Source organism: Lygodium microphyllum, chromosome 22 (genome assembly GCF_053477565.2).
Source record: "Lygodium microphyllum isolate KBCC chromosome 22, Lygodium_microphyllum_v1.1.10, whole genome shotgun sequence".
In the NCBI taxonomy this organism is placed as follows: domain Eukaryota; kingdom Viridiplantae; phylum Streptophyta; class Polypodiopsida; order Schizaeales; family Lygodiaceae; genus Lygodium; species Lygodium microphyllum.
In genome coordinates, this window is record NC_141156.1 from 131,013,747 (window position 1) to 131,041,687 (window position 27,941).

The 27,941-nt window shown below is 40.8% G+C and overlaps 1 protein-coding gene across 1 annotated transcript; it reads left to right on the forward strand.

The window, feature by feature from the left end:
* Nucleotides 1-5,092: 5,092 nt before the first annotated feature.
* LOC148017625 (uncharacterized) lies at nucleotides 5,093-19,593 on the forward strand. The gene is made up of 8 exons (XM_087662999.1): nucleotides 5,093-5,149; nucleotides 5,188-5,257; nucleotides 11,666-11,709; nucleotides 18,073-18,114; nucleotides 18,299-18,564; nucleotides 18,842-18,963; nucleotides 19,088-19,170; nucleotides 19,291-19,593. Exons 1-8 carry the CDS (start codon nucleotides 5,093-5,095, stop codon nucleotides 19,591-19,593), a joined length of 987 nt encoding a protein of 328 aa, XP_087519125.1.
* The last annotated feature ends 8,348 nt before the right edge of the window (nucleotides 19,594-27,941 follow it).

Consider the following 27,941-nt stretch of genomic DNA (forward strand, 5'->3'; position numbering starts at 1 on the left):
AGATTTTTGCATCTAAAAGAGTCTGAAGCTCTTGAGCTTCTTTAGACATTCTCTCCTTCTCCTTTGAGATTTTAGTGATCTCTGTTGACTGAGCCTCTGTTAATTGAATCTTCAAGGAAGATATCTCTTCTCTTTGAGTCTCAATCATTTGGGTTTAATGCTCCATCTGCTTAAACAGATCTGCAAGTGTCTTTAGCAGAGGCTAACTCTGGGGTTGCCTTATGCAACTGGTCTTTGGACTGCATCAGTTCTTCGTAAAAAGAAGCATACAGCTATTGAACACAAGCGTCACTGAAAGTTCAATCGAACTCTAGATGTCTTTATAGAGGAATGGAATGGCATCTCTCGACACTAGATTGTTCAGTGAAGGGACTAATATGTCCAAAGAACCTTCTCTATATGCTCTGAACAAATTGTTACATGTGAGGTAAGCAGGGAGGTCACTGCCAGATGTAGCAAGAATTGTGACTGAAGGAAGAACTGAAGGAGTTTTATCTGCCACACGCTTCAAACACTTTTGCTGAATGACCAGTGGAGGAGGAGAATCAAGATCCTCTATATCAATAGGTTTTGACTCTTCTAAAGGTGGTGGAGGAGGTACTAGATTAGATGGAGGAGGTGGTAGCACACCCTTCTTTAGGCCTGAGTATGTCAAGAAAGCATACACGTAGGAACCATAGGTGACATTTGTAACATTTCCTCTTGTTACTTTGACAAAATGTTGGTCCATCTTTGTAAGCAGGTAAGTGCTCCAATCAATAGCCACTCCTTTTAACACCATCCTGGAAGCTGTGAAGAGCTCTTTGGACAAGTAATGGGATGGTGTTTTGGCAGGCATAAACCTGTCTTGGAGGAACTGGTAGACCAACTTCCAAAGAGAATCAATGAGATCATGGAAATAGATACCCCAGAAGTGTTGATCACTTTCTTGACATCCAAAATTTTCTTGGTATGTTTCTGTAATAGCTTGAAAATCTCATCGTTGGAGAATAATTGTCTAGTTGTAACAAAGGGCTCTCCTTTGTAGGGAAGAGACAAAGCCTTTCCTAACCCTTGGGGTGTCAATATCAAGCCTATTTCTGTTTCAATAGTTACCTTTGTTAGAATATCAAGCTCCCGTTACTCTTCAATCAGTCTATCTTTATGTGTGTGATCGACATTATCTAGATATAGATGTACACGTGTGTGACATTCAATAGGTTGGTGTAGTCAGTGAATTAACTATAGTTAGCCTTAGTTAGTCATACCTATTTGTGTATGTCTCTTTCAGTGTGAGTATGATGGAAGAATAATGGAAGAAGAACAACAATGAGCTGAGGCTCATCTTCTGCTCCACTCTATCTCTCTCCCTCTCTTTCAGAGCTGAACACTTGAAGCTTGAAGGCTTGGAAGTGGCCATTTGACATCAAGACATCAAATCTGAAGAAAACATCAACAAAGGAGACTGTGCTTGCATCCCATTTTTTTGCCTTATGCAACTGGTCTTTGGACTACATCAGTTCTTCGTAAAAAGAAGCATACAACTGTTGAACACAAGCGTCACTGAAAGTTCAATCAAACTCTAGATGTCTTTACAGAGGAATGGAATGGCATCTCCCCCGACACTAGACTGTTCAGTGAAGGGACTAATATGTCCAAAGAACCTTCTCTATATGCTCTGAACAAATTGTTTCATGTGAGGTAAGTAGGGAGGTCACTGCAAGATGTAGCAGGAATTGTGACTGAAGGAAGAACTGAAGGAGTTTTATTTGCCACACGCTTCAAACGCTTTTGTTGAATGACCAGTGGAGGAGGAGAATCAAGATCCTCTATATCAATAGGTTTTGACTCTTCTGAAGGTGGCGGAGGAGGCACTAGATCAGATGGAGGAGGTGGTAGCACACCCTTCTTTAGGCCTGAGTATGTCAAGAAAGCATACACGTAGGAACCATAGGTGACATTTGTAACATTTCCTCTTGTTACTTTGACAAAATGTTGATCCATCTTTGTAAGCAGGTAAGTGCTCCAATCAATAGCCACTCCTTTTAACGCCATCCTAGAAGCTGTGAAGAGCTCTTTGGACAAGTAATGGGATGGTGTTTTGGCAGGCATAAACCTGTCTTGGAGGAACTGGTAGACCAACTTCCAAAGAGGATCAGTGATCATGGAAAAAGATACGCCTGAAGTGTTGATCACTTTCTTGACATCCAAAATTTTCTTGGTATGTTTCTGTAACAGCTTGAAAATCTCATCGTTGGAGAATAATTGTCTAGCTGTAACAAAGGGCTCTCCTTTGTAGGGAAGAGACAAAGCCTTTCCTAACCCTCGGGGTGTCAATATCAAGCCTATTTCTGTTTCAATAGTTACCTTTGTTAGAATATCAATCTCCCGTTACTCTTCAGTCAGTCTATCTTTATGTGTGTGATCGACATTATCTAGATATAGATGTACACGTGTGTGACATTCAATAAGTTGGTGTAGTCAGTGAATTAACTATAGTTAGCCTTAGTTATTCATACCTATTTGTGTATGTCTCTTTCAGTGTGAGTATGATGGAAGAATAATGGAAGAAGAACAACAATGAGCTGAGGCTCATCTTCTGCTCCACTCTATCTCTCTCCCTCTCTTTCAGAGCTTAACACTTGAAGCCTAAAGGCTTGGGAGTGGCCATTTGACATCAAGACATCAAATCTGAAGAAAACATCAACAAAGGAGACTGTGCTTGCATCCCATTTTTTTGCAAAAGCTATCCTCAAAATCTGGCATGACCATTGGCTCTCCTCAAGTGTCGGACTACATTTCGAGCTTGCTTGGAATTCATCCTCTATTAGAACCATGTATCCATGAAGGCTTCATATTTATCCTCAAGCTACAAATAACAAGAGCCATGAGGAGAGACCTAGTACTTCATCAAGGACAACTACAATTCCTCCAACAAGACCCTTTTTTCAGGACTATCTCCAGCGTGAAGCTCCTACCCATAATGGTGCATACCAAGGGACTAGCATTTGTAGGAGAGGGGTAATGTTAATCACATTTTGGAAGGACAAACAATAGGAAGAAATCAGTGCGAAGTGCGAAAAGTCAACTCCAAGGACAGATGCATTTTGATCTTTGGAAATCTTTGACAAGGGTCATATTTTTTTTAGGAGGACTTTATGTTGCAACTATACTATTTCAGAGCCCCCCATGTTGGAAATTCATTTTAACACCAACAAAACTTTGAGGATTTCCTTATAATAGCTTACTAGGTGTCATCCACTAATTGAGAATGTGTGCACCTTTCAATGTCTACACTCATAATTAAGATGGTGATGGCTTTGCTGTGTCTTTAGAGATAACTCTCTGACCCTTTGTGCAACACATAGGCAATCAAGAGCTTTGGGCAAAGTTAACTTTTCAATGAATTTTGTCTTTAGAGACTAATATAGGAGCAACTTCAAAGGGTTTTTGTGGATGAATCTTATAAATTTCCTATTGTGCTTTCTATATAATTGAGTGGACTTGCATTGAAGTTTGTAACACATCTTAACATGCTATAGCTCAATAAATTCATATGTTTAAGTTATAATTTTGAATACAATGAATACCTTGATTATCTTAATGATTACCCCTACTCATTACTTCAAAAAGACTCACAAATTTGTATTTTCAAACAAGATTACTTGACCAGTCTTCATAATTTGCATGTAGAAATATACATTGACTACTTTCAATTGTCTCTAATATATTGTGTATGAAGAAATTTCTTCTTATACACGTCAAAAGGGAGTGAAAGTACCCACCTTTTAGTAGGAAAGTGCATGTATTTTTTGTCTTCCTATGAAAAGTGTCAAGCAAGACCATCTCCATCAAGCTCCATTCTTCTAAAGAAGATGATAATTATTAACTTGCATTGCTTGGTCTCAATGCCCTATACTTTAAATCTCTAAATAGATGTCTTTCTCACATGCCTTTTCTTTTAATCGTGACATCATCCTATACGTGACAACATTTCCTATACTTTAAATCTCTAAATAGATGTCTTTCTCACATGCCTTTTCTTTGAATCGTGACATCATCCTATACATGACAACATTTCCTAAGTTTTTTTAAATTGGGTATTTCGTAATTAGAACATGCCTCCATACAGGAATTGGTAATTATGCTCCTATACCAAGTGACCTCTATCTTATGTGAATTCCAAAACTATTTTGGATATACACATATTGGTAATTATGCTCCTATACCAAGTGACCTCTATCTTATGTGAATTCCAAAACTATTTTTGATATACACATGACGTTCGCATATGCATGTGTGTGTGCACATTATGTGTTTGATATGCATGTATACACTCCGACTTAGTTCAAGTGGATAAGAATTTGGTAGTTTGAGATAAGAGTAAGTTTTTCCTATTGACTTATAACACATTTGTGCACAAATGTATGCTTACCTTTAAAGCATGCATGATCATACGGTTAGGGAGACCCTCCTTCCCTTGCAACTTGCTAGTATGAGAGTCTCCCTCGGCTGTCCTACATCTTATGCACTTACACACAGGCCTAGATAGCCAATTTGCCGTGCAAAAGGAAGGGGCATTTGGTTGACGTGACGACTTTCGATTGGTTCCCCAACCACGGGGCAACAACTCTTGCCCAAGTGGAATAGGACAAACATGTTAATTCAAAAAGCCGATTTGCAGTTGTCAAAACTTGAATCTTTGCCCCATAGGCACGCGATCCCTACCACTTACCACTTACCACTTACCACCAAGGCAAATGGTCTCTTACGACAATTTCCCTGGCGCCGTGTGTAAACAAATTGCTGGGCAACAGGCTGGGAAGGGGCTTGCGGCCAGTGTGTACGGGCCTTAGGCTATATCCTACATCTTAGCGAAAAGTCCTAGCTGATAAAAAGCCATAAAAACATCACTGATATTGGACTCCGGGAGTTCTTACAAGAGTTGTCGTGATTCGGATCACATAATAGAAAAATTATAATGCTAATTGGGTTGGCAATTATAAGTATGCGGCAGGAACTCATTTTCAGAAGCCAGACGTCGAGATATTGTAGCTTACTATACCTACGTCGCAGCAACAAGCTGACGCGAGATAGAGAGAGAGAGGAGGCAATGGCTCGAGCTCTGGTTCAGACAAGAGAAGGAGAGCCCGAGGAGGTGATGCAGCTGGTGACGAGGTGATGCAGCTGGTGACCATCAAGGAGAAGCACGGTCGACTGCCATCACCAGGGCACGTCCTTGTGAGGATGACTGTCCGCCCCATCCACCCAGTCGACTGTAACGTGTCCACTAGAATCATCCAGGACACGTCTTAGCAGTCCATCGGAAAGGATGTCTAGAAAACTCCGCCCGGCACTCCCATGGAATGTTACGAGTTTTGCAATCTAGGTCTTCCCGTGTCTGCCATGTAGCGGAAGTATCCTGGCCGTTTCCACTTAGGATCGACCGGAATTTGGGTTTTCCTGTTTGGTCATTAGCTAACAGCAACTAGCATCAGACCCAAGTGAACTACTTTACGCAGAAACGCCAGGTCCGAAGCGGATTCACGCTGCACTTGGTTCAAGGAGAATGGGAAACGAGAGGGATGCAAAACTCAACCTCTCAGCCATAAGGCATAGTCCCATTCCGTTCCCCTAAAACAACGTAAATTTGGTAAGATGTAACTCTAGGTCATCGTTCTCGTTATTCGTTTTGATGATGATGATCATCCCGCTGTTCTTCGAGATTTTTGAGAAAAGTCCCCGGCTAACCGGGACCACCCATCCGTAGGACGGACCCATGGTCCATCCTCCGCACTTTTCTCGGTTTGTTTTAGTTATGTAATTATCTAACACATTAATTTGACATATAACAAACAGCTTCTTTAATTAACCCTGTTAAGCACTGGTTCCTTCACGTAATCTTATCACGTGACATAGAAAAACAATATCAAACAACTTCTTTATTATCATTTCATCATTTTATCTTTGAAATACAAGGAGTTCCGCCCGTAGGCTTGTCCATAATCCGCCCGAAGGCTTATCCAGTAATCCGCTAGGGATCACTATTCCAAGCTTCTGCCCGTAGACTAGTATGCGGGCCTCGAGATCCAATCCCGAGTCACGTTAGCCTCTTGTGCAGGACCCGGAAGGCGAGGGATTTACGGCCAGAGCCCCCCCTGGCACCCAAGCGTCCTCCTGCTCCAAGTAGAGCTCAACGGAAAGACCTCTCGCGGCGGTTTCGGTCCACGTTCCCGGCGCGGTCAACAACCCCCTTGGTTAGGGTAAGGCAGGCAGTCGGGGGTAACTGAAGCTGCCTCTCCCTTCAGGCCTTCAACCTGAAGCATTTAGATATCTTTTCATCCTTTAGTTCCTTGAGCAAACAATGCAAACAGTGCTTTCTAAACTATTACAAGCACAACCAATTTCAGTGGTCGTTTATTTGGCCAACTATTAAGGAGTGAATCCTTCTCTCCGAATGCATCCAGCATTCGATCTGGGATTAATTGTGACTTGGCAAGATCCCCAAGGGTTTGTTTGTTCACCCTTTTGTCCTTGGGTTAGGGCCATACCCTGTTAACCCAACTTAACCAATACCTTAGGTTTTATTAATAGTAAATCCTGGCGACCATGTCGCTCCAATTTATTGATTGATCATTTGCTTCCAAGAAAATACCTAACTTCCCTTAACTTGGCAATTTTTCCCAATAAGGGTGATGTAACAGGATGACTACTCATCCTCTTGCAAGTTAACTTGCGCAAGAACTTGCCAACCTCATTTCAAGAAATGGCAAAACTCTCTTGTGAACTAACCCCAAGTCTATGCGACGTTGCAACTTGTTTGCACAAGTGTCGCCTCTATTCCAAGGGATCATTTCACCCATTGAACGGTGTTTTCTGGTCAAGGAATTATGATTAGGCTAGAAGTAGGGTTTAGGGTGTCTTCTTACTCAACCCAATCCTAATCGCACTAGGCCGACAACGTTCGGTCCTAGGGATCCCAACTCAATCCAAGTTCTAGCGTTAGGTCGAATGATCCTTAGGGTAGAAACCCTAGATCATTATTTGCGTGAGCGTCCAATTGACTCGACATTCCGGAAAGGTGGGTAGGACCTTTGGGTTTGAGGACTTCGACTTGGCGTCCAAGTACGATACTTGGCTGCATTTCTAACGTGCCAAGCCCTAGCTAGTACTTGAGGTTTTTATTGAATCGGCTAGTTATGCCTATACGAAACCCTAACAGTCATGATACCACAAATGACTTGGGTAAATTGACCTACTTGTCTTATGACAAGGACAATTCTTTCCTAGAGATGGTAAACTTGACCTAAAGTAGAAAAATAGTTGCAAAATGTTACAATATATGTAAACATGTAATTCATTACTTCTACGCACCATAAGATCCGCAATAGCCCTATCCCTTTTTGCTAAAGTCAAAAGGCATGATAATTTGAAGAATAACTTACATAGGGCCTACTAGGATTTACATCAAGGAATAACGCCTACAACCTTTTGTCTAAGTATTTGAATTTCATGCTTTTATAAACCATGCAATCATTCCTAAATGCAACTTGATGAAATGAAATTTGCGAAAATATAAGTGCGACCCTTAGATACAACAACATCGTGAATGAAGTTCATGCAATACTAAGGCAAGTGTCGATTTAATCCATTTGCAAGCATCTTTTCCCATGCAACTTATAAGATCGGTGTTCTTTTTTCATGCCGTGCAATAGAAATTAACAATTCCCTCATGCGAATCATAACGAAGGGAGTTATTGCAAAAATACTCCTTTCGTTCATGACCAATGCACTTAACAATTTCCTCTTTAACCCTAGGCAACCTGTGGCTTTCCTTTGAAAATGCACGACAAGGCAATTTACTATTAAGGTCGTGAGATGGATGGACAATTAGCGTTTATATTGAAAATACCAATTTTTCCCAATTGCATTTAACTAGGCTAGGTGAATTTGAACATGCACGGGTGCTTCCTAATCCATGGCGTTGTCATGCTTAATGCATTACTTTAGTATGAAATCACAATAGTAAAAACCTGGGTCTGTGGGCTCGGGGAGATGTCCACGTGAATGCTAGGAGAAGAACCTCCTGCAGGCACGCCTTGCGACTTCTTGGGAGCCATCGTTAGCGTGCTTACGGACTTCCGGTTTGCCTTTACCCTTACGCGATCGATGAGTCTTCTCTAACCGTTGTGAGCAGCTTCAAGATCTTTCCCCTTTTCCCTTGTACGCCGGAGATCCCTTCCAAAGTGCGGATCCTTGAGAGTACCGGGCTTGCGGGTTTTGGGCTTATGGAAGGCCCGGTTTTAAAACCGAAAAGGGCGCGTAGGACCAAGGCTTATGGGCTTATCCTTAGAAGCTTCTTAAAGAAGCTTCTGAAGATCAGCAACGACGTCGTGGGAGGCCCAATGATTGGGAAGGAAAAGGCGTCGAAGACAAGGGAAAGGACTTGATGACGATGGCGGGGATGGGCGGCGGCCTGGTGGTCTCCAGCAAGGCGGCGGCGTCCTTCCCACAGCACGGCAGCGAGTACAGCGGCGGCCTTCTTCTCTCCCAGCGTCAACAGCAACTCCCCTTCCTCTCTCCACGCAGCCTCTGCCCTCCAACACGGCGATGGTAGCAGCCGTCTGTCCTCCCTCCCCCCTCTTCAACACCTTAGCGGGTGTTTATATAGGACAAGGGGGGGAGAGAAGAGCTCCACCACGTGGCCCCTTGCATGGGTTCCCCCTTCCCCATGCAGCCCACGACTCCACCAAGCCCATCCCCCCACACTCCCTCTCCTCCAGCCGTGCATCGGCTGGGAAAAAGGGGTAAAAATTTAAAAAAAATTGCCTTGATAATATTCAATTTGCCCTTCCCAAGAGGGTGTTTATGTGCGATTTGTGGGTTTGAACCCTTGGGTTTGCTTTGCCAATGCGGAGGTCCTGATTTCTCGCGTGCAGGTCACAGATTACACTGCTGGCAATTCCAATATGACAGATAACCTTTGCATGAGGTTTACGCAGTGTGTGGGAAGTCAATTTTCATGAGTGGGAATATTACATTCTCTCCCCCTTAGAAGAATCGAGATGTCCTCATCTCGAGATAAACTGGGGATATTGAAGGTTGAGAGAGCTTTCATCCATCCAGGTAGCATCCTCTTCAGGATAATCTTTCCACTCGACGAGGCATTCTTTCAAGGTTCTAGATCTTAACTGTCTCTCCCTAACATCTAAAACCTTATCCGGTCTTAGTTCAAGGACTCCTTGACTAGGCATTACAATTTGTTGGTCATCAAGTACATGATTAGGGTTGGGTACATATTTTTTTAAGAGACTAATATGGAATACATTGTGAACTTTTAGGTTATCAGGAAGTTGCAATTTATAAGCATTGGGTCCCAGGCATTTGAGGATTTTATACGGCCCACAATACCTTGGACTTAGCTTCTTGCATTCTCCTAGAGATAGAGAACTCCTTTTAGGGTGTACACGAATGAAGACCATGTCTCCTTCTCCGAAGACCCTCTCTTGGCGTTTCAAATCCGCATATGCCTTTTGTCTATCTTTGGCTGCTTGTATGTCTTGTCTTATTGACCTTATTTGGTCATCCATGTCCTCCAACATTTGTCTTGAAGCTTCAACTCTTAGGGTTGGATCAGAAAAGTTTAGGGGACTTCGACAATCATGACCATACAATGCCTGGAAAGGGGTCATTTGAATGCTCTGCTGGTAAGAAGCATTGTAGGCAAATTCTACTAACGGCAAGTACTGAATCCACCTCTTCGGCTCTCGACAGCAGTATGCCCTAAGCATATCCTCAATGATTTGATTTACTCGCTCTGTTTGTCCATCCGTTTGGGGATGGTAGGCAGTGCTAAAACAGAGTTGAGTCCCAATAGCTTCAAAGATAGCTCTCCAGAAGTGTGAAGTGAAGAGAGAATCTCGATCGCTAATGATCCTTCTAGGTAACCCATGTAGCTTGAATATCTCCTTGATAAACAATCTTGCAATGTCGGAGGCTTTATAGTTTGTCTTTACTAGAATCAGGTGTGCAACCTTAGTAAGCATGTCAACTACAACCATAATGGAGTTGTATCCTCCTTGGACTTGGGGTAAGCCCACCACAAAATCCATACTGATGAATTCCCATTTCATTTGGGGAATGTCAAGAGGTTGCAATTTTCCTGGCATCATGACATGTTCAGCCTTGATACGTTGGCAAGACAAACATTCAATGACATATTTGAGAATGTCACCTTTGAGCCTCTCCCAATGGTAGCTCTTCCTAATTGCATTAAGAGTTTTTGCATAGCCAGGATGTCCTGCGAAAGGGGAATCATGAGCTTCCCATAATATCTTCTGCTTAAGTGACTGGCTTGTTGGTATACACAGCCTTGTTCTGTAGTAGACAAGTCCATTATCAATGGAAAATTCCTGATACTTAGCTTGTGACTTCAGATTCTGCTCCTTGGTAGATATTTCTTTTATCATGGTTTGGTAGGCCAAATCATGGCATGCTTCCTCTCTAGCTAGTTCGAGTATAGGGTTGCTTGGCATAGATACCTTTGTAGCCAGAGATCTGGCCGTTGATGGATTCTGCAAGATTAGGGAATTTAGGAATGCCTTGCGACTGAGTGCATCGGCAACTACATTCTCTTTCCCTGGTCGATACTTGATTTCAAAATCATACTCCTCCAATACTTCAATCCATCGACGTTGCCTCATGTTGAGCTCGTTCTGGGTAAAAATCCATTTGAGACTCTTATGATCGGTTACTAGAGTAAACTTGTTACCCAACAGGTAGTGTCTCCAAAGCTTTAGAGCATGGATGACAGCTAATAATTCCAGATCATGCGTGGCATAATTCTTTTCATGACTCTTCAATTTCCTTGAAGAATATGCTACTGGATGACTTTCCTGCATAAGTACACACCCCAAGGCAAGAATGCTGGCATCAGTTACTACCTCGAACTCCTTATTGAGGTTAGGAAGTTTTAGAATAGGTGCTGATACCAAACATTGCTTCAATTGGTCGAAGCTGTTTTGTTCGGGAGTTGACCATGTAATAGAAGTCTGCTTCTTTAGTAAGTCGGTAAGAGGTGCTGCAATCAAAGCATAGTTTTTGATAAGACCCTATACCATCCTGTCAAGCCAAGAAAACTACGTATTTCTTTGACGGATACTGGTATTGGCCATTCAAGCACATCTCTGACTTTGGCTGGGTCTACTGATATTCCTTCTGATGATACTATGAATCCTAGATATTCAATCTGACGTTTGAAGAATGCACACTTCTTCATTTTTGCATACAGCTTATGAGACCTCATTGTCTCAAGGACAATCCGAAGTTGAGGTTCATGATCTTCTTCCTATTTAGAATAAACTAAAGTGTCATCGAAGAAGACAAGCACGAAATCATCAAGATATGGTCTAAAAATATCCTGCATTAATCTATTGAAGGTGGCAGGTGCATTTGTAAGCCCGAATGACATAACCAAGAACTCAAAGTGCCCATATCTTGTATTGAAGGCCATTTTTGGAATATCTTCATCCTTGATCCTTATTTGATAGTAACCTGACCTGAGATCAATTTTGGAGAAGATCTTTGCACCTTGAAGGCGATCAAGAAGCTCATCTATTCTAGGAATAGGATACTTGTTCTTGACTGTTGATTGATTCAACCCACGGTAATCAATACATAGTCGAAGTGTCCCATCTTTCTTTTTCTGGAATAGTACTGGAGCTCCCCATGGTGAGTTGCTAGGCCAGATGTAACCCTGATCTAACAGTTGCTTGAGTTGTTCCTTTAACTCAATAGCTTCTGGTATGGACATTCTATAAGGTCTCTTTGCAATTGGCGCAACTCCAGGCATTAGCCTTATTTCATGATCAACTTATCTTGGAGGTGGAAGTTCAGTCAATTCCTCAGGGAATACGTCAGCGTATTCCTTTAGCCAAGAGGGTCCCTCATGAGACTCTTGCTTTTGATCTAACTTGTTGAGTTTGATCAGGTAAACAGGTAATCCTTTTCTAACCCCTTTTATGATCCGCGATACTTTGGCTAACTGGATTCTTGGCACTCCTGCCTCACCTTGAGTTGAAACAAACTCTCTTTCAGAGTTTCGAAAGGAAACTTGACCCTTTCCACAGTGGATGTGGGTGTCATTAGGCTTAAGCCAATCCATCCCGAGTAGACACTCATGGATACCTAAATTCATGACTCTGAATTTGACTGAGGTTTTCTTTCCTCCCAGAAAGAACTCTTCCTTAGCAATTTGCCTGGTACAAGTTACCTCACGACCGTTTGCCAATTCCACAAGTAGGGTAGGTGCTTCTACTGTGGCTATTCCTAATCTTTTAGCACACGCTGGTGAGATAAAGGAATGTGTACTGCCACAATCAATCAAGGTTTTGAAGCCTTTACCTTGATAGTCCGACGGTGTTTGAATCACCGAGAACTGGCAATTCGGCCCCTTCTTGTGTAAAGCGGCATGGACTGTCGCTCTTTCGAATTCCGCTTCCATAGTCGGATCTTCCTCTTCTTTTGCTTCACATCTTTGCCTATTGGTAATGCAGGCAGTTCTTCCTCTTCCACGGGTGGCGGCTCCTTGACCGCGGCCTGCACCTTGATGATGTCCCTCGCTAAGCTTGGGACATTGCCTTTTGAAGTGACCGAGTTCGTTGCAGTGGAAACATCGGAGGTTTCGGCCATTACTGTGAGTAGGAACAAAGTTGTTGACGTTATTTGTCCTTGCTTTCTTCCTTTGTCCCTGATTGAGACCTTGAACTCTCTTCACTTGGGGTCTGAATGCTCCTTTGTTCGGGTCGCTATAAGACCAATTCTTAATACCCCTTGGTCTAGCTTGCACTTCCTGAATTATAGGTGCCGCTCGAATGAGTGCATCCTGAAGATCTGATGGTCGCATAGATTCGAGACGGGTATTTACAGGTGGATTTAAGCCCGCGCAAAATTTGGACACCTGCTGCGTCGTGTCCATTTGTGGTGCATACTTTAAGAGTGAGACAAATTTAGAGTAGTATGCGTCAAGGGTGAGTCCTAGCTGTTTTAGCTCATAGAACTCATTCATTTTCTGTGTACGATATGCATGTGGCAAATATCTCCCCTGCACGGCTTGCTTTAACTTCTCCCACGTAACGGACCCCTCTGAAGTCCCTTGATCCCTGCACCATTGTTTCCACCATAGTCTAGCTTCACCGGTGAGTTTTAATTTGGCGAGCATGGCCTAATTGGTAGGTGCAGTACCAGCTGCTTCAAAGTAATCCTCCATAGATTCAATCCAAATTTCAGCATCAGACTGGACGAATCTGCCTCTCCCGTCAAAATCGGGTGGCTTTATCTGTTTGAGGAGGAACTTCTTCTCCTGGATCACAGCAGTACTTGATGTAGGAGGTGAATTTGGAACCTGTACCTGGGGTTGTGCCTGGGTAAAAGTTTTCTTAACATTATTGTATGATAATTGACATTAGCTTATCTTTAGTTCAGCTATCTCGTAAATCATGAAGCTACTTAACTTTTTGTAACAACCCTGATGCACAGTCGGGTATTGATAAAAGAAGTCCTTATTTATATTTACATGGGCGTAGCCTTATACAACATCTCGTGTGATGATAATCCAATCATTACATTTAGTTTGGGGAGAACAACGTTGTATTGCATTTGTCTACAGGAACTGTGTAATAGTAGGGTTTTGGGTCATGGATCTTTAGGAATCGATAATTCATTGGAAGTTCAGGATATCCTTTCCGCTGAAATCCATACTTCTGATGGCGGCCCAACACCTTAATCCTGTCGGCTGGGATTACACGGTACTTCCTCATATACATATGAGTTCAATTCAACCCTCCGACCTTGAATATGCAAAGTTGAATTTACGTGAGCTTCCACAAAAATGAACAGCTTCACGACTTTCAAGTCTTCCAACCACTTGATCCTCTTTAGGTTGGTTTGTAGATAAGCGAACCGGTGGGCAGCTATGTAGTAGATTCCTGAAGACCTAGTCCATCTTCGTTCTATATATAAAGGTGATGGATTATAAATCTGCTCCAGGATGTTCATCATTTCAACTCTCTGCCTATAATGCGGAGAATGCATTGCAGTCATAAACATGATCCGGAACACCAAAAACTTGTTCCGCACTTCATAGTTCTGCAAGACAGTAATGAAGATGAGGAAATGTTTGGATAGCAACAAATTTTTTTTTTACTTCCTTTTATTGAGATCTCATAAAAACAATTCCGTTGTTGGTCGGCTCTGATACCAACTGTAACGTGTCCACTAGAATCATCCAGGACACGTCTTAGCAGTCCATCGGAAAGGATGTCTAGAAAACTCCGCCCGGCACTCCCTTGGAATGTTACGGGTTTTGCAATCTAGGTCTTCCCATGTCTGCCACGTAGCGGAAGTATCCTGGCCGTTCCCACTTAGGATCGACCGGAATTTGGGTTTTCCTATTTGGTCATTAGCTAACAGCAACTAGCGTCAGACCCAAGCGAACTACTTTACGCAGAAACGCCAGGTCCGAAGCGGATTCACGCTGCACTTGGTTCAAGGAGAATGGGAAATGAGAGGGATGCAAAACTCAACCTCTCAGCCATAAGGCATAGTCCCATTCCGTTCCCCTAAAACAACGTAAATTGGGTAAGATGTAACTCTAGGTCATCGTTCTCGTTATTCATTTTGATGATGATGATCATCTCGCTGTTCTTCGAGATTTTTGAGAAAAGTCCCCGGCTAACCGGGACCACCCATCCGTAGGATGGACCCATGGTCCATCCTCCGCACTTTCCTCGGTTTGTTTTAGTTATGTAATTATCTAACACATTAATTTGACATATAACAAACAGCTTCTTTAATTAACCCTGTTAAGCACTGGTTCCTTCACGTAATCTTATCACGTGACATAGAAAAACAATATCAAACAACTTCTTTATTATCATTTCATCATTTTATCTTTGAAATACAAGGAGTTCCGCCCGTAGGCTTGTCCATAATCCGCCCGAAGGCTTATCCAGTAATCCGCTAGGGATCACTATTCCAAGCTTGTGCCCGTAGACTAGTATGCGGGCCTCGAGATCCAATCCCGAGTCACGTTAGCCTCTTGTGCAGGACCCGGAAGGCGAGGGATTTACGGCCAGAGCCCCCCCTGGCACCCAAGCGTCCTCCTGCTCCAAGTAGAGCTCCACGGAAAGACCTCTCGCGACGGTTTCGGTCCACGTTCCCGGCGCGGTCAACAACCCCCTTGGTTAGGGTTAGGCAGGCAGTCGGGGGTAACTGAAGCTGCCTCTCCCTTCAGGCCTTCAACCTGAAGCATTTAGATATCTTTTCATCCTTTAGTTCCTTGAGCAAACAATGCAAACAGTGCTTTCTAAACTATTACAAGCACAATCAATTTCAGTGGTCGTTTATTTGGCCAACTATTAAGGAGTGAATCCTTCTCTCCGAATGCATCCAGCATTCGATCTGGGATTAATTGCGACTTGGCAAGATCCCCAAGGGTTTGTTTGTTCACCCTTTTGTCCTTGGGTTAGGGCCATACCCTGTTAACCCAACTTAACCAATACCTTAGGTTTTATTAATAGTAAATCCTGGCGACCATGTCGCTCCAATTTATTGATTGATCATTTGCTTCCAAGAAAATACCTAACTTCCCTTAACTTGGCAATTTTTCCCAATAAGGGTGATGTAACAGGATGACTACTCATCCTCTTGCAAGTTAACTTGCGCAAGAACTTGCCAACCTCATTTCAAGAAATGGCAAAACTCTCTTGTGAACTAACCCCAAGTCTATGCGACGTTGCAACTTGTTTGCACAAGTGTCGCCTCTATTCCAAGGGATCATTTCACCCATTGAACGGTGTTTTCTGGTCAAGGAATTATGATTAGGCTAGAAGTAGGGTTTAGGGTGTCTTCTTACTCAACCCAATCCTAATCGCACTAGGCCGACAACGTTCGGTCCTAGGGATCCCAACTCAATCCAAGTTCTAGCATTAGGTCGAATGATCCTTAGGGTAGAAACCCTAGATCATTATTTGCGTGAGCGTCCAATTGACTCGAAATTCCGGAAAGGTGGGTAGGACCTTTGGGTTTGAGGACTTCGACTTGGCGTCCAAGTACGATACTTGGCTGCATTTCTAACGTGCCAAGCCCTAGCTAGTACTTGAGGTTTTTATTGAATCGGCTAGTTATGCCTATACGAAACCCTAACAGTCATGATACCACAAATGACATGGGTAAATTGACCTACTTGTCTTATGACAAGGACAATTCTTTCCTAGAGATGATAAACTTGACCTAAAGTAGAAAAATAGTTGCAAAATGTTACAATATATGTAAACATGTAATTCATTACTTCTACCCACCATAAGATCCGCAATAGCCCTATCCCTTTTTGCTAAAGTCAAAAGGCATGATAATTTGAAGAATAACTTACATAGGGCCTACTAGGATTTACATCAAGGAATAACGCCTACAACCTTTTGTCTAAGTATTTGAATTTCATGCTTTTATAAACCATGCAATCATTCCTAAATGCAACTTGATGAAATGAAATTTGCAAAAATATAAGTGCGACCCTTAGATACAACAACATCGTGAATGAAGCTCATGCAATACTAAGGCAAGTGTCGATTTAATCCATTTGCAAGCATCTTTTCCCATGCAACTTATAAGATCGGTGTTCTTTTTTCATGCCGTGCAACAGAAATTAACAATTCCCTCATGCGAATCATAACGAAGGGAGTTATTGCAAAAATACTCCTTTCGTTCATGACCAATGCACTTAACAATTTCCTCTTTAACCCTAGGCAGCCTGTGGCTTTCCTTTGAAAATGCACGACAAGGCAATTTACTATTAAGGTCGTAAGATGGATGGACAATTAGCGTTTATATTGAAAATACCAATTTTTCCCAATTGCATTTAACTAGGCTAGGTGAATTTGAACATGCACGGGTGCTTCCTAATCCATGGCGTTGTCATGCTTAATGCATTACTTTAGTATGAAATCACAATAGTAAAAACCTGGGTCTGTGGGCTCGGGGAGATGTCCACGTGAATGCTAGGAGAAGAACCTCCCGCAGGCGCACCTTGCGACTTCTTAGGAGCCATCGTTAGCGTGCTTACGGACTTCCGGTTTGCCTTTACCCTTACGCGATCGGTGAGTCTTCTCCAACCGTTGTGAGCAGCTTCAAGATCTTTCCCCTTTTTCCTCGTACGCCGGAGATCCCTTCCAAAGTGCGGATCCTTGAGAGTACCGGGCTTGCGGGTTTTGGGCTTATGGAAGGCCCGGTTTTAAAACCGAAAAGGGTGCGTAGGACCAAGGCTTATGGGCTTATCCTTAGAAGCTTCTTAAAGAAGCTTCTAAGAAGCTTCTGAAGATCAGCAACGACGTCATGGGAGGCCCAATGAATGGAAAGGAAAAGGTGTCGAAGACAAGGGAAAGGACATGATGACGATGGTGGGGATGGGCGGCGGCCTGGTGGTCTCCAGCAAGGCGGCGGCGGCGTCCTTCCCACAGCACGGCAGCGAGTACAGCGGCGGCCTTCTTCTCTCCCAGTGTCGACAGCAACTCCCCTTCCTCTCTCCACGCAGCCTCTGCCCTCCAACACGGCGATGGCAGCAGCCGTCTGTCCTCCCTCCCCCCTCTTCAACACCTTAGCGGGTGTTTATATAGGACAAGGGGGGGGAGAGAAGAGCTGCACCACGTGGCCCCCTGCATGGGTTCCCCCCTCCCCATGCAGCCCACGACTCCACCAAGCCCATCCCCCCACACTCCCTCTCCTCCAGCCGTGCATCGGCTGGGGAAAAGGGGTAAAAATTTTAAAAAAATTTGACTTGATAATATTCAATTTTCGCTTCCCAAGAGGGTGTTTACGTGCGATTTGTGGGTTTGAACCCTTGGGTTTGCTTTGCCAATGCGGAGGTCCCGATTTCTCGCGTGCAGGTCACAGATTACACTGCCGGCAATTCCAATATGACAGATAACCTTTGCACGAAGTTTACGCAGTGTGCGGGAAGTCAATTTTCATGAGTGGGAATATTACATCGACGTATTCTATATACGCTCGGGCCACCTTCTCCATCAGCTCAACGGCAAGCATCCCACCATTGGCACGGAGGGCTTCGGGATAGTCGAAGAGGTATAATCATGGTTACCATATTCTTACGTCCCTCTGTACAGTAAGTTAGGGTTCGTTCTTTCTCCTGCTTGTCAGTTGAAAACTTCAGTAGCTACTAGCATGTCGATCATTCTGACTCTTTGTACAGTAAATTAGGGTTCAGATTTCTCCTGAGTCCTGATTGTCTGCTGAAAACCTTGGCCAGATTGGCGGTAATGTGAGCAAGTTTAAGCCTGGCCAACGTGTCATCCCCCTTGTCTTGACGGAGTACTTGAAAACGGGAGAAGGGTCCTGGCAGGACTTTGTGGTGCTGCCAGAGGAACACATTGTGGCTTGCCCCGATGGCATCAGCGATGAGACAGCTGCCCAGTTTTTTGCGAACCCCTCGACTGCCTTTGGCCTTCTCGAGGATCTGGCTGCTCCCAAGGGAGAATGCATATTACACACAACAGCGGCATCTGTCCTTGGCAGGTCTGTGTGTCCCTCCTATATGTGCATGTTGCATTAACTTATATCACTCATCTGAAACTCACGATGGAGACGATGCTTGCTGATGATGACTGTCCTCAGTTACGTTTAGAACGACAGCTTATCTGATGCTCTAAAAAGCACTCGCTAGATGCTAGATAGGTTTGCTTGAACCAGTTAATTTAGTTGCTTGTGCAGAACGAGAGAGAGAGAGAGAGAGAGAGAGAGAGAGAGAGAGAGAGCGAGAGAGATTTTCATTCCATCCTGCATTGAACAACAGGCAGCTAGTACAGCTAGCTACACATTGGGGTTTGAAGACCATCAATGTGGTTAGAAGAGACACATATAAAGATGAATTGATAGCCCTTGGTGCGGACTATGTGATCAACTCCGAGACCGAAGGTAATTGTAAGCATTTGTGTATATGTATGGATGGCATTGATTGGCCCCTTTTGCTTGAAGATGGAGGCAAGAATATTCAGTTATATGAACTAATGGGAACATGTGTGCTTTCTTACTACATCAGATGTGGTTCAGTTAGTGAAGGAAATAACAAGTGGGAAAGGAGCCTATGGGGCTTTCGATGCCGTTGTTGGCAGCTTGACCAAAGTAAGGAAGGCCCTTTGAATTGTTCCTCGTTTATTCGTCAATCTCATAAGGAGAGATTGTGAGCAAGCATCTCCTTTCACGATGGGTTGCTGTGTAATTGTCTGTTTTGTTGTATTTCAGGTTGTGGGTGCGAGTGTAAGGGATGGTGGGAAAGTGTTTGTGTATGGAGGGCTATCTGGATGGGATATCAGTTTTGGTATGGCGGATCTGATGAGGGGAGTGCAAGTGATCTTTTGGAACGTCTGGCAATACGTCGAGGATGCAGAGAGACGAGCTCGCGCGTGCGAAGAGGTTTTGAATCTGCTGGAGGCGAAGGTCATCACACCCTTGGCAGGGCAAAAGTTCCCGCTGGAAGACTTCGGGGCAGCCATCCGAGAGTCTGAAAAGGACAACAGGGGTGGAAAAGTGCTTCTCATAAGCTAAAAATGTAATTGAAAGTCTCGAATGGCTAATAAATATTGCCCATTAAAATGGTATGCAAAGTTACCATACTATTTTATTATTGAAAGTTATCATTCTATTATTATTAAGTTGGCTTTCAAACGCCTTAACATAGTATGTGAAGTCCTCACACTACTCTTTCAATCTCTTAAAAGCCTAAATAACTTTTGGGTGTAATTGTAAAAACGTCTAAAGTGATGGTACTCTAATGTCTCAAGATATACAAAATTTTCTATAATGGCTAGTATGCATGAAAAACATTGAATTTTCATGTTTACTTTCCTTGTTGCTAGATGATGTTAACTTTTGAAACCCTTAATAGACACATATTTATGCTAGCTTCCTACGAAAAGAAAAGACAATATCTCCATAAGCAAGATATCTAGATGAGCGATGTGAATTGTGTCTTATTGCAACATATATCACAAGGCTTTTAATTTATTGCTACATGAAAATGGGAATACAATTTCTTGATCAACAAGATAGAGGTTACAAGGCATGAGGAAACAAATCATTTTATGGCATACAAGAGAAACCAAAATGTTTTCTAGAATGCAAAGTAAAGCAGATAGGTTAATATTGTAACGTGCTTGCCAAATGCCCCCTTGATGGCACGATTCAGTAGTCCATCACGAGATCATTCTAGGCAACATCATTCTGAACTCCCTTGGAATGTTGTGGACTTTGCAACCTAAGATCACTAGAGTCTACCTCATACGGGAAGGTCTGCACGATTCCACGAGGATCATGAGAATTGATTAGGGCCAACCATGGATTGAGGTTTTGAGACACTAGATGTCACACTACCAACTTCCTATATTAACAACTTAATGGATGGACTCATTGGAAGCATAGACAATTGTCATTGTTTCAAAGAACAAGATATAGGAAACCATTTTGACTTTGTGAACTAGATGGTAGGCATGATTCCACTTTGCAATAATCGTCATGGTCCTTTGGTGATGCCTATAATGAGCGATTTATTTCTATTTAGGGCCTTCCCAAGTTGCCCAAAAGAATGCATGAAAAGTGAAAGAGTTGACATGGTCCTTTGGGGATGCCTGTGATGGGGGATTTTTTTCTGTTTAGGGCCATCCCATGAATTCCAAAAGAAAAGATGAAAAGGGCATAAAGAGATGGGTTGAATTGTGGCATCCAATCTAATTAAAATCGCTCATTATAGATGAGGTAGTTCTAATGGTGTAGAGTGGTATTCCAAGATAAATCTAGCCAAATCTAGCCTCGAGTAGTTCTAATATCAAGAAACCATTCATGTGGATTTAGAGGTACATTAGATTGGCTAGGGAGGATGCAATCCATCTAAATATATTTAATATAACTAAAGTGAATTAGGCTCTAGCATGGAGTCATTATAGGGTCCTATGTAGATATAAAAGAGACTCATTTCTATCTTGGACTCGCAAACAAAAAATTGAGTTTCACAATAATATGCTTGCTAGAATAGTTGTGCAAAAAAATGGTAGTTTGGCATCCCTTCACCATTTCAACCATAAATATCTCATCCAATGTTGGGTTGAGGAGTTCTAATGTGTCAAACAAAGAGCACAACAAACTTGCATGTTTGTGTGATCACAATTTTTGTTTTATGAGTTTTACAACTTCTTGTTTTGCACACAATACAATAGTCCTTTACCGGGACAATAACATAGAATTGGTTGTTTCTAAGTGCATCTATTGTCAATTTTGTATCATCAGTATCTTATTGTGGATCTCCTTTGATAACTAAAGAGCTAAGAAGTTATGGATCCACTATTCAAACCATTTTAGAAGCATTTATTTGTCATAAAAGAATTGCAAGCTTTCGGAGGATATGCACAAGTGTATTGGAAGCGTAAATAGATTTTTGTGATACATATGATGCTGTAATGTATTGCAATAGCAAAGTAGATGTAAATTTGAGGTTGTTCTTTGCTAAGGAGTGGGTTGAACGTATGGCATATGCCACTAGTGGCTATGCTTGTGTACTTTGTAGATGATTTTATTAAGGATTTGAGCTAGCATTGAGCATTAGGATATTGTATTTTCAATACATGTTGAAGGTATGTGAACTTAAGATAGAAGCTCTCATTATCTATGTTTTGGTGTTATTGAGATAGTGCTTGTGTGCACATTAGTACCCGTTGAAGTAATGGATGCATTTTGCTATATGAGATGTTGTCACGATAATTTTTATTTAAGAAGGCATTGTATGAAATGGCTACTAAGTGCATATGTGAATATGAGATGTTGTCACGATAATTTTTATTTAAGAAGTCATTGTATGAAATGGCTACTAAGTGCATATGTAAATATAACTACAATGCAAAGCTGCATAGAAATAATTGTCCACCACAACACTTTCACATTAAAAAATCACGCTTATGGGTAGAAAAATTTTGCAAACAACCGATAGAAGAGTAAGATCAAGTTGCAATATGAAAATGTAAATCCGCATATTAATTCAATGGTTTATAAGACACATTAGTTAATGCATCACTTATCTATCACTCTAGAACAAAGTATTCTAGCATACTAGATATTAGAGACAATATTAAATCATTCTCTCATCCCATTATTCAGTGAGTAAGCAACGATGATTAAAGAAGGTATATTTTTCTAGCATTAGTAGTGCGACCATTAGTTCATTAGCATTAGCAAGAGGGAAGAGAATGAATTGATCATAGATGTCATAGAAAAAGTTGTGATAGTAATGCAAGAGGCCAAGGTAGAGGACAAGGCTATGGAGGTTAGTAACAAACAAAAAAATCAACAAAATTAGCCTCAAAATAGCTAGTATAGTGGTAAGTATGCAAGAGGAAAGAGGAGCAATAGAAGCTATGGAGGGAGCTGGTAATAGGATTGGAAATTCCATTTGGTTATCCTAGTACCACATGGTACTATACATACAAGAGTTAGAGAAAATATGTTGATATGCATTTAGAAAAGAGTCCTATAAGGAAATTGTGCATTATGGTATTTGTCAGATGCGTAGGAGATTTCTTGTTCATGCAAATCCTACAAAAGTTCACCTAAAAATGTAAAGCAACTACAAAGGTATCTCAAGTAAATAGCTCTATTAGATACCAATAGATTATTGTTTTAAAATAATAAAATTATCTTTATCTTACTTATAATAAAAGTAGCATAGCAAGATGAATGGTAAATGAGTTTTACTAAAAAAATTATAGTGAAATATGGAGTTGTGGATCAATTTTAAATACTAATGTGCTCATAAAGTGCACACTAAAGTTATTCATGAGACTTAAGTATAATTGCTTCAATGACTCAACTTCCAAAATATATCAAAGACAACATATTTTGGCTTTTGAATCTAGTGAAGCAAAAGTCCCTTGCATGTTTATATTTAATATTTAGTGCATATACAATGTTTTATTGTGAATTGGTTCTTCAACATGGCATGGTTGGAAGTACAAGAAGGTGCTTTAATTCTTACCTGGATGGATTGTTCTAAGGAAATCTCTAAAAATGACCGTGCCAAATATATCTTTCCATGCATGCAAGACTAGGTCATATTTCAGGGTTGCCGTGCCATGGTACAAATCCCATTGGTCTCATGCTAACATAACATATACATATAATCATAAAATTAGACCTAATAATGCTTTGATGATCAAAAATAAAATTGAAAGTATCTCATTTCATAATGCATTTAATGTTGCCACACGAAATGTCACACCTATGAGTGCATCAAGGCTATCCTCATGCCACAAACCCACATTAAATACACTTACTAATGAGTTTATTTAAAGTATTTTGATCAAAATGATGATTTTTAAATGAAGAAAAGTATTAGAATCATTGCACTAATTTTTTCATGTTTTTTGATATTTTTATTGATTTATTATTAGGCATTTCTATAGCCTTTTTTATTCTTTTTTTGGCTATTTTCAGTAGAAGAAATAGGAAAACATAGCAGCCAATCAAAATTACAGACCAAAACTATCATAAATTCTCATGTTTAGCTAATAAGAACATTATAAATTCCCACTTCCACAAACTATGTAGAATAAATGCTCACTTATGTGCAATTTTGATGATTTTATTCATGTTACGAGAAATGGAAGAGCTCCATGAATCGTTGGATGGTCAATGATGCTCTACTTGGCCATTGACACAAGTCCTCCAGCCTTGTAAGTGCTCAAGTATGCTTTGTTCAAGAATAGACACAACCCTCTCTCTTTCATCTCACCCATCCCCTCTCTCATGTGAATCAATTTTAGTGGCTATGGAGGAGGAGAGAGAAAGATTGCATAGCGGAAAAGTAAAATATCAAGCTGTAAGAGTGGTACCATCTTCAAGAGCATGAATATTAGGACCCATTTCAATAATCAAGCTATAAGAGTGGTACCATCTTGAAGACATGAAGATTAGAACCCATTTCAATAATCATGTTGTACATGATAAAGATCAAGCTTGAGAAGATGAAAGAACCCAATCAGCCATGGCATCTTGTTTTTCATTTTCTTGCTTCATCCTCTCTCTCCATGATTTGTCAACATGCCCTTTCGCACCTTAACCATGTGCCCCTTCCAATTTGCGCATACCCCTTTCAAATTTGGATATTTTGTGGTAGTTTTTCTGTCTCACAACCATTCTCCTCATAAACTAAGGTGTTTTCACATTGTTCCAACATGCAAATTTTACACAAATATTATGTCTTGAGAATAACAAATGATACTTGCCCATAGAGGCTAGATCTATGCTCTAAAGATGCTAGAAGATAGAAAAATGATGTATGCTCTAGGAAGAGGCGTTTAGAATCCCATAAGTACAATGAGGAAGAGTGGTACTATCCAAAAGCTATATAAGCATGTACTTGGCACTCATTTAAAAAATATATATATTATTATCATTCTGTATCACTCAAGATTGTGTTTATGAGTCCAAGTTAATCTATCTTGGAACCTAATTCACTTGAGTTACAATTCTTTATCTAAATCATGTTTTATGCTTATGACCTCCGTCCGCCATAGCTAGCATAGCTCAAGGGATTTAGAACACAACGCTCAACAAGAGCAAAAAAAGTGGAGGTAAATACAGTACATCAGCCTTGCAAGGTATAATAGATGGGTATTGGTGAATATGCTATAATATTTTCATTAGACAATGATTCAAATAGTGATGTTACTCACTATTTGTCTATATCTGAAGATTCAACCATAGACTACTTAATGCTTTCTACAGGGGAAGCGGAATATTTTGATGATTCACTTGAAACATATTTCCAATTATCCATGGATCGAGTAGGAAGTAATCCAAAAGATGTGTTCTTTATGTATATCAAGGCACAAGCAGTTTATATGGATGAATTAGAAGAGAAAGAGATGCCTAAGTTAGTGACATTTAATGTAGATGACATCTCAACAACCTCTTTGGAGAACATGGACAAATTTGAAATTATTGAGAATAATAATGGCATGCTTGGAAGTAGGGTCTTTGTTGCTTTCCCTTATGAGGAAAATGCGCTATCCATTGGATTTGAACAATTGCCGCAAATATAGCTAGAAGAATGGAGAAGTAGGAATAGGTGCAAATCATTACAAATGCCAATATTGCAGGATGATGAGGATGACTCAGCTTCACCCTTGCATAGGTTTGCACAAACATCTAGTCAACATCATGGTAATTATGTTAGGATTATTAGAGAATTAAATGAGGCTTTGGAAATAGAACGTGATGCGGCAGTGACTATTGTAAATGAAACAATGAGGAAAATTACCGAGTTACAAAAGAAAAATGAAAAAATTCAATTTAGAGAAAGGTGATATCTAGATGAAATTTAACTACTAGAGTTGTGTTTAGAGAAACGGAGGTCGAAATTTAGTAGTGGGGAAAAATAGATGGAACAAGCTTTAGATAAGAACTATTGGGACGAATATGAAAAGACTAATTGGTTTTGGGAAAGAGATAAGTCTAAGTGTCCTTTTGAACTAGAAACTCGAGGGAAAAACCCTACTAGTGCTCCTTGGTTGTATTGTCCCTTAAAGCACTTCAATGGAATTACGTAGAAGATGTGTCATTGTTCTAAGGGACCACTAGTTGGTTATCAATGAGTCTAATATAAATATGATAAGATCAATATGAAAAATATGCCAGAGGTTGCATTACCTCATCCCAAATAAAAGGTGATGGATTTTACTATCTAAGGGGATGGAAAGGAACCGCAACTTACATGGTTTGAACCTGCGACACACCTAGGGATTTTGTAGAACTTAAAAAATTCATACTTTATCTGGATTGTTGAATTTAAGGTGAAGAAAATGAGGATTTTCATTCATTTATTCTTAAGCTTAAGGGTAACCAATGGTCTTGGAGTTTAGATGATCAAGAATGTTTAGAAAAGAACAATAAAATCTTACGTCACTACCGTTTTCGTAAGTTACATGAACGATATCCATGTGATGAAGAGCGGATTTTTCAGATGATAGATTCTATAAATACCATGCTCACAACAAAGTATAATATAAATTTGAAGCCTATTTTGCATGGTTGGAGAAAACGACAAGGAAAACATACTAGTAAGCTATTTCTAGATCTATTGAATGTCCATATGATAGAAATGACTCAGGGTCCTCAGAATGGTCTCGCTATTGTTCCTTATATGATTGTACCCTTGGTACATTCTGTGAATGTGAGGGAAGAAGAACCAAATTTGAGTGCTAGGAATCATATCCTTGAAAATTTATCAATGGGGATATCTGAGGATGTACCTACAATCAATCCTCGAAAAATAGCCTCTTTGTTTCTTGAAGAGCTCGAAGTGGAAGTAGTTAAAATAGAAATGGTAGAAGGGAAATATTTGAATCTAGGGGCTCAATTGGAATCCCAAGATCGAGAAATTTTTGAGGAGGTATTACAAGCACATGTTGGGGAATTCGCTTGGTCTTATACTGACCTTAAGGGTATTAAAGCTGAACTTTGTCAACATTATATTGATTTAGAACTAGGCACAAAACCCGTATGTCAATGCCAACGACAAACAAATCCTGTGTATACAGAACTAGTGTGTATATAGAACTAGTTAAAATTGAAATTACGAAGCTTTTAGATGCGGGGTTTATTTATCCTATTGCATATAGTGAATGGGTTTCCCCTATTGTGGTAGTACCCAAGAAGAACAATAAGAAGATTCAAATTTGTGTTGATTATAGAAAGCTAAATAGCAAAACACGTAAAAATCATTTTCCTTTGCCATTTATAGATCAGATACTTGATAAAGTTGTAGGCCATGAGCTATATTCTTTCATGGATGGGTTTAGTGGTTACAACCAAGTGCTAATCCATCCTGGAGATCAATCCAAAACTACTTTACTATTGAATGGGGTACATTCGCTTATAAACTAATGCCTTTTGGTTTGTGTAATGCACCTGCGACATTTCAAAGAGTTATGATTGCTACTTATCAAGATTGTCTACAATAATGGATGGAAGTTTTTCTAGATACTTTTTGTGTCTATGGGATGGAAAAAGAAATGCCTGATCAATTGGCACAAGTGTTTGAATGTAGTGATGAAGTAGGTATCTCCTTGAACCCTGATAAATGTGTTTTTGGAGTGACAAAATGAACATTGTTGGGGCATATCATTTCTAAGATTTTTGCACTTCCACATCCAACAAACCTTAAGCAATTGCGTGGATTTTTGGGGCATCTAAATTATTATCGACGATTCATTTTCGATTTTGCAAAAGTGGCCTCACCTTTGACAAATTTGCTATGAACGGATACTTCTTTTAATTGGGTTGCTGCTTGCCAAGGAGCATTTGAATTTCTTAAGCAAAAGTTAATTGAAGGACCACTAATGGCACCCTTGGATTGAAAGAGAGAATTCCATATTCATGCCGATGCATCTATGTATGCTTTAGGAGTAGTTTTATGCCAGGCAGATGATAATAAGGTGGATCATCCAATTTATTACGCAAGCCGTAATTTAAGTGATGCGAAAAAAATTTATACTACCACTGAGAAAGAATGCTTATCAATGGTATTCGTAGTGGAAAAAAATCGTAAGTATTTATTAGGGAATAAATTTACCATTTATGTGGATCATGAGGCATTAAAGTATTTGCTTAACAAAGTAGAACAATGGGGAAGTGTAATTCGTTGGATGTTGTTATTTCAAGAGTTTGTTTTTCAAATAGTTACTCGTCCTAGTAGAGCTCATGTTCTAGCGGATCATCTTTCACGATTATTAACATCTAATAAGGAAGAAGGTGTGGACGATGATTTGCCGGATGCATCACTTTTTACTGTGGAGACGCAAGTTCCATGGTATGCTAATATTGAAAATTTTCTTAGTACAACTCGTTAT

Bases quoted from the DNA above. Each gene is read 5' to 3' on its own strand.
- LOC148017625 (XM_087662999.1), top strand. From the start codon at position 5,093: ATGGCTCGAGCTCTGGTTCAGACAAGAGAAGGAGAGCCCGAGGAGGTG. The intron at 18,964-19,087 runs GTAATTGTAAGC...TTACTACATCAG, and splicing joins GATCAACTCCGAGACCGAAG to ATGTGGTTCAGTTAGTGAAG. The intron at 19,171-19,290 runs GTAAGGAAGGCC...GTTGTATTTCAG, and splicing joins TTGTTGGCAGCTTGACCAAA to GTTGTGGGTGCGAGTGTAAG.